The sequence below is a fragment of the Mobula birostris genome, chromosome 6, assembly GCF_030028105.1.
Source record: "Mobula birostris isolate sMobBir1 chromosome 6, sMobBir1.hap1, whole genome shotgun sequence".
Lineage (NCBI taxonomy): Eukaryota > Metazoa > Chordata > Chondrichthyes > Myliobatiformes > Myliobatidae > Mobula > Mobula birostris.
The window spans coordinates 98,362,589-98,376,222 of record NC_092375.1 but is presented as its reverse complement, the minus strand read 5'-3'; the positions used below and the strand labels follow the sequence as shown (position 1 = coordinate 98,376,222).

Here is a 13,634-nt window from a genome sequence, read left to right as displayed (position 1 = left end):
TGGGTGTGATGGACTTCAGTCAGGGCACTGAGTATAGTAGTTGGGATTTTATATTGCATTTGTATTAGACATTACATTTGGAATATTGTGTCCAGTTGTGGTTGCCTTACTATAAGAGGGACTGGAAGGAGTGCAAATATACACAGTATATATACAAAGATGTTATAGAACTCAGGGGACTGAGTTATAGAGAGAGTTTGTGCAGGCTAGGTCTTTATTTATTGGAGTATAGGAAAGTGAGGAGTGATCTTATAGAGGTGTATAAAATCAAGACAAGAATAGAAAAGATCAATGTGCACTGTTTTTCTCCCAGTGTTGGGGAATCAAGCACTAGAAGGTACAGGTTTTACCTCAGAAGGGGTAAGATTTGAATAGGAAACTGAGGGGCAACTTCTTCAACCAGAATGTGGTCTGTATATGGAGTGAGCTTCCAGAGGAAGTGGAAGGATACTTACAACATTTAACACACTGGACGGGAATGGTTCAGAGGAATATGGCACAAACACTGGTAGGTGGGCTAGCTTAGATGGAAATCTTGTTAAGCATAGACCAATTGGACCAAAGGACCTGTTTTCATACCGTTGACTTCATGACTCAATGGAAGAAGAATGGCAAGAAGCCTTGTGTAGAGAAGGTCTTTAAATGAAACAGTAAAGACCTGAGGCTGAGGCTGAGGCTGAGGGGTTCTGGGAAAGAACCCCAAAAATGAGTGTATAGTCCTGTGAGGATGCTGCCATCCATTGCGGAATGAAGGAGCTATAGGATACTTACACGCTGGCTGGATGAACACAAGCATTATGTGACCAGTGGAGTTTACAGGGGAACAGTGTGACAATTTGAAAGTAAGTGTAAACAATTTGAGAGAGCTTGGAAAGAGATGAGTTGATCTATAGTATCATGTACAATAAGATAATGATCTTGATATTAGTCTACTATTGTCACGTGTACCAAGATACAGTGAAAAGGTTTTGTTTGCATACCATCCAGACAGATAATTTCAGATTGTATAAAGTAAAAGAGAATGCAGAATGGAGTGTTACAATTAAGGAGAAAGTGCAGTGCAGTGTAGACCAATGAAAAGTAAGGGCCAGTGAGGTAGATTGAGAAACCAAGAGTTCATCCTTTAGTATTTAAGAGAATTATAGCAGTGGGATAGAAACTGTCCTTGAGCTGGTCATTAGTATTCTCAAGCTTCTGTACCTTCTGTCTGATGGGAGGGGGGAGAAGAATGCGATGGAAGAAGTCCTCAATTACATTGGCTCTTCCCAGGACAGCATAGTTTTACAAGATACTGTGAGAATGGTTCTCATGTTCAGGTAGTCTACAGCCTCAGGATAGGGAAACACCCATATAACTCAGATGAAGAGGGATTACCTTTGTCAAATTATGGGAATTTTTGGAATTCTCTGCTTCACACAGTTGGGCCGAATTAATAAGTACAATAAGGGCTGAAATAGGGAGGTCATAGGGCCCTGACAGGACAGTGGGTTGCAGGCCTAGGGATTGTATGCCTTTCTCCTGGTCCTTTTGTTTGAGCAACACTGATCAGCAAGGAAAGAAGGGGTCCCTGTTTCTACAGACCACCAGCCATGGTTGACAAAAGGTCGCACAGACCAGCAGCACATGGGTCAATACTGTTCTTATCAGGCGGGAATGGGCGGGCAGCAGAAACAAAGGGTGATAGAAGCAAGGCCAGATGGAGAAGATTGGGAGAGGACGGAGGAAGATGTGGATGATTACTTCAGTAATAAGAGCACACAGAAAATAGGACAGAATTGTGAGTCGATGGTCTCATGGCGATCAAGGGAAGAATGTTCCGCGTTGGTTTATGTGAGATATTGAGGCTGCAAGCAGTATGGGTCATACTGAATGATATGACTAATGGAATGGTTTGTTGCACAGTAGGCCATTTGACCTGTCGAGCCCAATACTGGTTTTGTGTTGGAGCAATTTGTCTGTCTTGCTTGTTGGTCCTCTTGTAGACTCTTTTGTCTCAGACACTTTATTCAGCTCCAATTTGAACACTGCATCCAATATACTTCCACTGCTATCCCAGCAGACCATTCCAGTCTTGACTGCTCCCTACCTCAAGTCCCATTGCATCCTTGAGTCCTCCATCACTGGCTCCTGTCTCTCTCTATCTTAATTTGAAGAACCTCTTGTAACTCCTGTGTTCTTAAGAAAACAACTCCAGCTTCACCAGTTTCTCCATCTCAATTCCCTCACTCCCTAGAATCATTTTGGTAAGTTTTTTCTATCTTTTCTACAAAAACTTTACACATTTTCGAAAATATTCAGCCCCCCCAACTTATAAAATATCATTGTAACTCTCTTGCTGTCTGATTATCTCACTCCTTATAAAGCTTTGCTTTCTTAACCACATATGCTACTTGCCCTGATACTTCCAACAAATTGTGCTCTTATAACACCCGGGTCTCTCTAATCTTTTAGAATGGCTTCCTTTGGTTTACTTGCCTTTTCTCATTCTTCCTGCCAAAATGGAAACACTTCACATTTCTTAGCATTACATTTCTGCACACATGCATACACTCAGTGACACTTCCTGTACCTAATAAAGTGGCTACTGAGTATATGTTTGTGAGCCCATTCACTTCAAGGTTTGATGTGTTGTGCATTCAGAGATGCCCTTCTGCACACCACTGTTGTAATACATGGTTATTTGAGTTAGGACTGCCTTCCTATCAGCTTGAACCTGCCTGGCCATTTTTATTTAGAGACAATGCAGAACAGGCTCTTCTGATTCGATAAGCCACACTGCCCGACAAACCCTATTTAACTAATCGCAGGACAATTTACAATGACCAATTAACCTACCAGCCAGGACTGTGAGAGGAAACCAGAGGCCCAAAGGAAAGCCAAGGGGTCACAGAGAGAACATACAAACTCCTTACAGGCGGTACTAGAATTGAACTCTGAAATCAATGCCCCTAACTGTCACTAATCACTGTGCTACTACAGCCTCTGGGCCTGCACCTTCGTTCTCCTCGCGCTTTCATCAACAAAGCATTTTTGCCCACAGAACTGAAGGTCACTGGACCCTTTTCATTTTTGGCACCATTCTCTATAAACTCTAGAGAGCATTGTCTGTGAAAATCCCAGCAGATCAGCAGTTTCTGAGATACTGAAGCTACCCTGTCTGACACCAAGTCACTTAGGTCATATTTCTTCCCCATTCTGATGTTTGGTATGAACAACAACTGAATCTCTTAAACACAAAATACTCTGCAGATGCTGGGGTCAAAGCAACACTCACAACCCGCTGGAGGAACTCAGCAACTTAGGCAGTATCCGTGGAACTGAATCGCTTGTCCATGTCTGCACTGAGGTGATGCAACATGATTGTCTGATTAAGTATTTGCATTAGCAAGCAGGTGTAAATGATTTGGGCTATAGGTGGTCTGGTTACTAAATTGTCAAATAACACAACAATTGGCAGAGTTGTGGGTAGTGAGGAATGTTGTCAGGATAGTGAGGATACATTAGGATATAGATCAATGGAAATGTGGGCAAAAAAATGGCAGATGGAGTTTAATCCAGGTAAGTGTGAGAGGTTGCATTTTGGGAGATCAAATATGAGAGTGTACAGTAAATGGTCTATAGAGAAGTACTGATCTATAGAGGGATCTTGGGATCCAAGTCCATAGCTCCCTAAAAATGATAACACAAGCAGATAGACTGAGAAAGAAGACATACATTGTGCTTGCCTTCATCCGTCAGGATGGTGAATATAAAAGTTGAGGAATCATGTGGCAACTGTATAAAACTTTGGTTACGTCACATTTGGAGGATTATGTGCAATTCTGGCCAACACATCACAGAAGGAATGTAAAGGCTTTGGAGAGGAAACAAGAAACTAGGATGTTGCCTGGATTAGAAAGTATGTGCCATGAGGAAAGGTGAACAAACTTGGACTGATTTCTCTGGAATGTTAGAGGCTGAGAGGAGACCTAACAGAACACAGACACGGTAGACTTTAACCAGGATGGAAATACCAAATACTATAGCGTTTACATTTAAGGGTAGAGAGAAAGTTTAAAAGCAGATTTACAAAGCAAGGTTCTTTATATAGATATTGACATGCCTTGTCTATTTGTGTGCATATCTTACTACATTCCGGGGTAGATTTCATTTTCACCTTGGAGTTTACCCATCCTTATAGATTTTGAGATGTCTAATACCTTCTTAATAATGACATGCTCTAGACTTTCAGCTACCTCACTGATGACCCCCCTCTCTGATGCCACTCTGCTTGGTGAGTACAGATGAGAAGTACTTATTTAGAACCGCACCCATGTCTACTGGTTCCACACAGTGATCTTTCAACCTACTCCAAGGTGACCTTTCAACCTACTCTAAGGTCAATTTAACCCTCCCCCCAACAATAGATTAAAGTCTGTCATGAGCCTTTGTGGCCCATCATAGATATGTATTTATAGATATGTAAGAAGGAAAAGACTGGTAAAGACAAATGTAGGTCCCCTACAGACAGAAACAGGTGAATTGATTATGGGGAGCAAGGACATAGCAGACCAATTGAATAATTACTTTGGTTCTGTCTTCACTAAGGAGCACATAAATAATCTTCCAGAAATAGTAGGGGACAGAGGGTCCAGTGAGATGGAGGAACTGAGGGAAATACATGTTAGTAGGGAAGTGGTGTTGGGTAAATTGAAGGGATTAAAGGCAGATAAATCCCCAGGGCCAGATAGTCTGCATCCCAGGGTGCTTAAGGAAGTAGCCCAAGAAATAGTGGATGCATTAGTGATAATTTTTCAAAACTCTTTAGATTCTGAACTAGTTCCTGAGGATTGGAGGGTGGCTAATGTAACCCCACTTTTTAAAAAAGGAGGGAGAGAGAAACCGGGGAATTATAGACAGGTTAGCCTAACGTCGGTGGTGGGGAAACTGCTGGAGTCAGTTATCAAAGATGTGACAACAGCACATTTGGAAAGCGGTGAAATCATCGGACAAAGTCAGCATGGATTTGTGAAAGGAAAATCATGTCTGACGAATCTCATAGAATTTTTTGAGGATGTAACTAGTAGAGTGGATAGGGGAGAACCAGTGGATGTGGTATATTTGGATTTTCAAAAGGCTTCTGACAAGGTCCCACACAGGAGATTAGTGTGCTAACTTAAAGCACACGGTATTGGGGGTAAGGTATTGATGTGGATAGAGAATTGGTTAGCAGACAGGAAGCAAAGAGTGGGAATAAACGAGACCTTTTCAGAATGGCAGGCAGTGACTAGTGGGGTACCACAAGGCTCAGTGCTGGGACCCCAGTTGTTTACAATATATATTAATGACTTGGATGAGGGAATTAAATGCAGCATCTCCAAGTTTGCGGATGACACGAAGCTGGGTGGCAGTGTTAGCTGTGAGGAGAATGCTAAGAGGATGCAGGGTGACTTGGATAGGTTGGGTGAGTGGGCAAATTCATGGCAGATGCAATTTAATGTGGATAAATGTGAAGTTATCCACTTTGGCGGCAAAAATAGGAAAACAGATTATTACCTGAATGGTGGCCGATTAGGAAAAGGGGAGGTGCAACGAGACCTGGGTGTCATTATACACCAGTCATTGAAAATGGGCATGCAGGTACAGCAGGCGGTGAAAAAGACGAATGGTATGCTGGCATTTATAGCAAGAGGATTCGAGTACAGGAGCAGGGAGGTACTACTGCAGTTGTACAAGGCCTTGGTGAGACCACATCTGGAGTATTGTGTGCAGTTTTGGTCCCCTAATCTGAGGAAAGACATCCTTGCCATAGAGGGAGTACAAAGAAGGTTCACCAGATTGATTCCTGGGATGGCAGGACTTTCATATGAAGAAAGACTGGATGAACTGGGCTTGTACTCGTTGGAATTTAGAAGATTGAGGGGGGATCTGATTGAAACGTATAAAATCCTAAAGGGATTGGACAGGCTAGATGCAGGAAGATTGTTCCCGATGTTGGGGAAGTCCAGAACGAGGGGTCACAGTTTGAGGATAAAGGGGAAGCCTTTTAGGACCGAGATTAGGAAAAACTTCTTCACACAGAGAGTGGTGAATCTGTGGAATTCTCTGCCACAGGAAACAGTTGAGGCCAGTTCATTGGCTATATTTAAGAGGGAGTTAGATATGGCCCTTGTGGCTACAGGGATCAGGGGGTATGGAGGGAAGGCTGGGGCGGGGTTCTGAGTTGGATGATCAGCCATGATCATAATAAATGGCGGTGCAGGCTCGAAGGGCCGAATGGCCTACTCCTGCACCTATTTTCTATGTTTCTATGTTTCTAAGCCGGTGCTTATGCCAGTTTCTGTGGCGTGAAGCAACTAAGAATACGGGTACCGGCAAAAGTGCTGGGGATTAACCTCCGAATAGGATGCCAGTCTATTGTGAGGTTAACCCCCAGCATTTTTGTCGGTACCCGTTCTCAGCTGGGTAAACTAGAGCATCGTGTGGTTAAGTGCCTGCTCAAGGACACACACGCTGCCCCAGCCGAGGCTGTCCCTCCAATATAGCCCTCCATTTTGCAAGCATCCATGCGCCTATCTAAGAATCTCAAATGTACTGCCTCAAGTGGATAGCTAGAGACTTTGTCCCATGGAGGAAATGGTTAACACAAGGTGGCCGAACTTCAAATTGTTTGGCGGAACAGGGGGGCCAATATTCTTGCGGGCAGGTTTACTAAAGCTGTTGATAGTGGTTTAAACAAATATGACAGGGGGATGGGAACCAGTGTGATAGAGCTGAGGATGGTTTCCAAATAGATGATGGGTGTAACATGAATGCAGGAAAAGACAAGCCAATGACTGGGTACAAATGCAGACAGAGCAAAGAGTTAAATTGTACCATGGAAGTAACATTCAAAAGGGTAAAAAATGCAGGACTGGTGGTACTGTATTTAAATGTGTGCAGTATTCGGAGTAAGGTGGAAACACTCCTGGTGTAATTACAGGTTGGTTGGTATGATGTTGCAGACACCACTGAGTTGTGACTGAAATAAGGCCATTGTTGGGAGCTGAACATCAAAGGATATACTTTGTACCAAAAGGACAGACAGGAAGACATAGGCGGTGGTGTGGCACTGTTGGTAAGAGATGGAATTACATATTTAGAAAGAGGTGACAGAGTCAGAGAATGTTGGATCTTTGTGGGTGGAGTTAAGGAACTAGAAGGGTAGAAAAACCATTATGGGAATCATATAGTGGCCAAGTTGTGGAGTTGAGATTGCAAAGGGAGCTGGAAAAGGCATGTAGTAAGGGTAATGTCACAATTGTAATGGGAGACTTCAATACGAAAGGACTTTGGGAAAATCAGGTTGGTGTCGGATTGCAAGAGAGGGAATTTGTTGAATGCCTATGAGATGCCTTCTTACAGCAGCTTGTGCTTGAGCCTAATTGGGGAACAGCTATCTTAGATTGTGTGTTGTGTACGAACCCAGATCTTATTAGGGAGTTTAATGTAAAGGAACACTTAGGAGTAATCATCATATAATTGAATTCATACTCAGTATGAGAGGGAGAAGCACAAGTCACATGTATCAGTATCACAATGGAATAAAGGGAGTTATAGAGGAATGTGAGAGTAGCCTGCCCAGGTGTATTGGAAGAGGATACTGGTGGGGGTGACGGCAGAGATGGCTGAAGTTTCTGGGAATAGTTCACAAGACGCAGGATAGAAGAATTGGGGGGGGGGTGGAATCCCATTGAAACCTACCGAATGTTGAAAGGACCAGATAGGGTGGATGTGGAGAGGATGTTTCCTATACAGGGGGTATCCAGAACTAGAGGGCACGGCTTTAAAACTGAGGGGCAACCTTTCAGGACCGAAGTAAGCAGGAATTGTTTTAGTCAGAGAGGAGTAAATTTGTGGAATGTTCTGCACAGACTGTGGTGGAGGCCAAGTCCGTGTGTATATTTAAGGTGGAAGTTGGTGATTGGTCAGAGCATTAAAGGATGTGCTGAGAAGGCAGGTGTATGGGGTTGAGTGGAATCTGGGATCAGCCATGATGGAATGGTGGAGCAGACTCAATGGGCTGAATGGCCTAATTCTGACAATGGTGGCAATTGAGAAGCTGTACAGTAGATGCACAAATATGCAGGAATGGATGGTGAGCAGGCAGAAAAGATTTACTTTAATTTGGCATCATACTAGACATCATGGGCTGAAGTGCCTTTTCTTTTTCTAACAGCTTACAGAGCTATAAGGTTTGCAAACACTTGGCTGTTGCTGCTAGTTGCAAACACACCTCTAATTTATATGAGGGGAGATATTCTTGCAGTATCTGCCTTGGTGATGCCTGACAAGTCGGGCTGTTGGACTGATTGATTCAGATTCAGAGTTAGTTATCACCCGAACTCTCATAGAAACATACAGAGAAATACGTTGCTTGCATTAACAACCAACACACAGAAGGATGTGCTGGTGCTGCTGTGTAGGTGAGGGGAAGAACATGAAGAGAGCAAAATGGAATGAGAATAAATGGGAGATTGATGGATAATATGGATTTAGTGGGCTGATTGGTCTGTTTCAGTACTGGATCTCTATGGGGGAAATGATGGCATCTGATCCTCATTTAAATATTGCTCCCAGATGACTAACGAGCTTTAGCAAACAGCTGGAGAATGAGCAAAGGAATTTAAATTCTTTTTATGAGTTTCCAACCATAGAAATTGTATCTATTTTTGTTAGTTTCTGCATATTTACTTGTTGTAGCCAATCAGCACTAGAATATCACACCAGCAGCATGTGTTCCCCACCAACGGCCACCACTGCAGTATATCTAGGGGCTTCTCTTCAGGATCATGCCATAGGCAAGGAAGATTGTGGTGGAAACATAAGTTTGCAGATGGTTATTGATGAAAGAAATCGATTACCAAATCAGAAATAATATCATGACATTTTGAATCTTTGCACTACGTGTCAGAATTTCTAGACAGCCTTGTTTTCAGAACAACGTTGAGTTTGGAAGCATCCAGACACCTGTGTTCCAGGATCCAGACTGACCATTTACCTGAGCTTTGTGCCTGCTTTTGTGGCATTGGTGATATCACACTTGTACAGTTCACCAACTTGGTTTGCAGTTTCACACAGTGCTTCATGGAACTGGAATTGGTAGATGGTCCTGGTGAAGTACCTGGACATAACAGTGCACAGAACATAAAACAATAAAGTACAGTACAGCCCACCATAGAAACATAGAAACAAAACCTGCAGCACAATACAGGCCCTTTGGTCCACGAAGCTGTGCTGAACATGTCCGTACCTTAGAACTACCTAGGCTTGCCCATAGCCCTCTATTTTTCTGAGCTCCATGTACCTGTCCAGGATTCTCTTAAAAGACCCTATCATATCCTCCTCCACCACCGTCACCAGCAGCCTATTCCACACAGTCACCACTCTCTGCGTAAAAAAACTTACACCTGACATCTCCTCTGTACCTACTTCCAAGCACCTTAAAACTATGCCCTCTTGTGCTAGCCATTTTAGCCCTGGGAGAAAGCCTCTGACTACCCACACGATCAATGCCTCTCATCATCTTATACACCTCTATCAGGTCACCTCTCATCCTCCGTTGCTCCAAGGAGAAAAGACCTAGTTCACTCAACCTATTCTCATAAAGCATGCTCCCCAATCCAGGCAACATCCTTGTAAATCTCCTTTGCACCCTTTCTATGGTTTCCACATCCTTCCTATAGTGAGGCAACCAGAACTGAGTACAGTACTCCAAGTGGGGTCTGATCAGGATTGTATATAGCTGCAACATTACCTCCCAGCTCCTAAACTCAATCCCACGATTGATGAAAGCCAATGCACCTTATGCTTTCTTAATCACAGAGTCAACCTGCACAGCAGTTTTGAGTGTCCTATAGACTTGGACCCCAAGATCCCTCTGATCCTCCACACTGCCAAAAGTCTTACCATTAATACTATATTCTGTCATCATATATGATGTACCAAAATGAACCACCTCACACTTATCTGGGTTGGGTTCCATCTGCTACTTCTCATCCTATCAATATCCCGTTGTAACCTCTGACAGCCCTCCACTCTATCCACAACACCCCTAACCTTTGTGTCATCAGCAAATTTACTAACCCATCCCTCCACTTCTTCATCCAGGTCATTTATAAAAATCACGAAGAGTAAGGGTCCCGGAACAGATCCCTGAGGCACACCACTGGTCACCGACCTCCATGCAGAATATGACCCGTCTACAACCACTCTTTGCCTTCTGTGGGCAAGCCAGTTCTGGATCCTCAAAGCAATGTCCCCTTGGATCCCATGCCTCCTTACATTCTCAATAAGCCTTGCATGGGGTACCTTATCAAATGTCTTGCTGAAATCTGTATACACTACTGTTCTATCTTCATCAACATCACCATGTGTCAACCCTTTAAGCTACTCTAAGATCAATCTAACCATTTCTTTCCACATAGCACTCCATTTTTTCCAACCTTGTGCCAGCTAAGAGTCTCTTAAACATCCCTAATGTTTCTACCTCTACCACCACCTCTGGCAGCAGACACCCACCACGCTCTGTAAAAAAAACTTACATCTGACATCTCCCCTACACCTTCCTTCAAACATCTTAAACTTATGCCCCCTCATTATTAGCCATTTCCTCACTGGGAAGGGTCTCTGGCTATCCACTCTATCCAAGCCTCTTATCTTCAGTATATCTCTTTAAAGCCACACCTCATCCTCCGCCCCTCCAAAGAGAAAAGCCATAGCTCACTTAACCTCTTCTCATATGACATTCTCTCTAGTCCATGCAGCATCCTGGCAATTCTCCTCTGCAACCTCTCTAAAGCTTTCATATCCTAAACATAACGAGCGACCAGAACTGAACACAATCCTCAATACATTACTGTGGTCTAAGCAGAGTTTTATGGAGCTGCCGTATTACCTAATGCACAACATAACAGTGTAGCTTTGTAGATCTGTAACATTACCTTGCTGCTCTTGAACTCAATCCGCATACACAATACACCTCTTTGAATACTTTCTCAACTTGCGCTGCAAATTTGAGAGATCTATGGACGTGAACCCCGAGACCCCTCTGTTCCTACACACTTAAGAATCCTGCCATTAAACCTGTATCCTGCCTTCAAGTTTGACCTTCCAAAGGGAATCACCTCTCACTTTTCCAGATTAAACTCCATCTGCCACTTCTCAGCCCAGCCTATTGATGTGCCATTTTAACCTTCTACACCATCAACAAATCCACTAACCTTCATGTCTTCTGCAAACTTACTAACCCAGCCTTCTACTTCAACATCCAAGTCATTTATAAAAATCACACAGGGCAGGGGCCCCAGAACAGATTCCTGTGGACCACCACTAGTCACAGACTTCCAGGCAAAATATGCTCCATCTATAACCACAGTCTGCCTTCTGTGGGCAAGTCAATTCTGAATCCATGCAGCCAAGCTTCCCTGGATCCCATGCCCCCTGACCTTCTGACTGAGCCTACCCTTCAATGAATGCCCTACTTACTTGAATAGATTCATAGAACACTACAGCACAGAAACAGGATCTTTGGCCCATTGAGTCTGTAACAAACAATTAATCTGCCTTGTCCCATTGACCTGCATCTGGACCACATCCCTCCATACCCCTCCCATCAATACACCTATCCAAATTTCTCTTAAATTGAAGCCACTTCCATTACTTGTGATGGCAACTCACTCCATATTCTGAGTGAAGAAATTCCCTCTTAAAAATTCACCCATGTTCCTCTAAAAAGTTCACTTTTCACCCTTAACCCATGATCTCTAGTTCTAGTCTCATTCAACCTCAGTGGAAAAAGCTTGCCTGCATTTACCCTATCTATACCCCTCATAAGTGTGTATACCGCTATCAAATCTTCCCTCAATTTCTGTGCTCCAGGGAATAAACTCCTAACCTATTCAACTTTTCCTTATAACTCAGGTCCTCAAGTCCTGGCAACATCCTTGTAAATTTTCTCTGTACTCTTTAAATCTTATTTACACTTCTCCTGTGGGTAGGTATCCAAAACTGGACAATTGGGCCTCACCAATGCCTGTTTTTAATCTACCTATCCATTTATTTGTTTGTTTACCTAGTGTCTGAGATACAGAACAGAGAAGGCTCTTTCAGTCCTCAGCAACCCCCGATTTAACCCTAGTCTAATCCCGGGATAATTTACAATGACCAATAGCCTACCAAACAGTAAGTCTTTGGGCTGTGGGAAGAAACCAGAGTACCCAAAGGAAACCCATGCCGTCACAGGGAGAACTTACTGGCAGTAGTGGGAATTGAACCCACGTTGCTGGTATTATAAAGTGTTGTGCTAACCATTGCACTACTGTGGCACATCTTTTACAATTTCACTTCTCCGTGGATTGTCACCTTGTCGTGGTGGAGAGGCTTGTGTGGTCCTGTGATCCTGAGAGCAATGCCATCTGGAGCTATACTCCTGGTAGGGCTACGCATGACAGTAAGGTCGAGGGTGAGGTCCCTGACAAAGAACAATCCAACCAACACCTCAATGGTGGAACAGGCGGACGAAGTTACTTCGAACCCAATGGCTGTGAAGGCGAATGAAGTCTGCAACAAATCCATCAGCTCCAATTGTCGTGGTTTCCATGCCATTGGAATAAGACTATAAGACCATAAGACAAAGGAGCAGAAGTCGGCCATTTGGCCCATCGGGTCTGCTCCGCCATTTTATCATGAGCTGATCCATTCTCCCATTTAGTCCCACTCCCCCGCCTTCTCACCATAACCTTTGATGCCCTGGCTACTCAGATACCTATCAATCTCTGCTTTAAATACACCCAATGACTTGGCTTCCACTGCTGCCCATGGCAACAAATTCCATAGATTCACCACCCTCTGACTAAAAAAATTTCTTTGCATTTCTGTTCTGAATGGGCGCCCTTCAATCCTTAAGTCATGCCCTCTCGTACTAGACTCCCCCATCATGGGAAACAACTTTGTCACATCCACTCTGTCCATGCCCTTCAACATTCTTCTAAACTCCAAGAAATACAGTCCAAGAGCGGACAAACGTTCCTCATATGTTAACCCTCTCATTCCCGGAATCATTCTAGTAAATCTTCTCTGTACTCTCTCCAAAGTCAGCACATCCTTTCTTAAATAAGGAGACCAAAACTGCCCACAGTACTCCAAGTGAGGTCTCACCAGCGCCTTATAGAGCCTCAACATCACATCCCTGCTCCTATACTCTATTCCTCTAGAAATGAATGCCAACATTGCATTCGCCTTCTTCACTACTGACTCAACCTGGAGGTTAACTTTAAGGGTATCCTGTACGAGGACTCCCAAGTCCTGTTGCATCTCAGAACTTCGAATTCTTTCCCCATTTAAATAATAGTCTGCCCGTTTATTTTTTCTGCCAAAGTGCATAACCATACACTTTCCAACATTGTACTTCATTTGCCAGTTGGTTGATTTGTGAAGTATCGTGTGCTTCTTGGAGTGCACATCAAGTACACATTAAACAAATATACGCACAGGCGTCTTCACTCTGTGGGCCACTTCTTCAGAATGAAGATCATCATCCTCGACCCGAGGGATAGCCATGACAACGACAACAATTTCAAAACAAGCATCCCAATTCCTGTGCTCAATACATTGAT

The 13,634-nt window shown here is 43.5% G+C and overlaps 1 protein-coding gene across 1 annotated transcript in view; it reads right to left on the bottom strand.

The window, feature by feature from the left end:
* Positions 1-13,634, bottom strand: part of ace2 (angiotensin I converting enzyme 2) — a 114,973-nt gene that overhangs the window by 20,747 nt on the left and 80,592 nt on the right. The window contains exon 12 of the mRNA XM_072262357.1: positions 9,020-9,142. Coding sequence (XP_072118458.1) covers positions 9,020-9,142 — 123 coding nt within the window. The remainder of the gene's footprint in view (positions 1-9,019; positions 9,143-13,634) is intronic.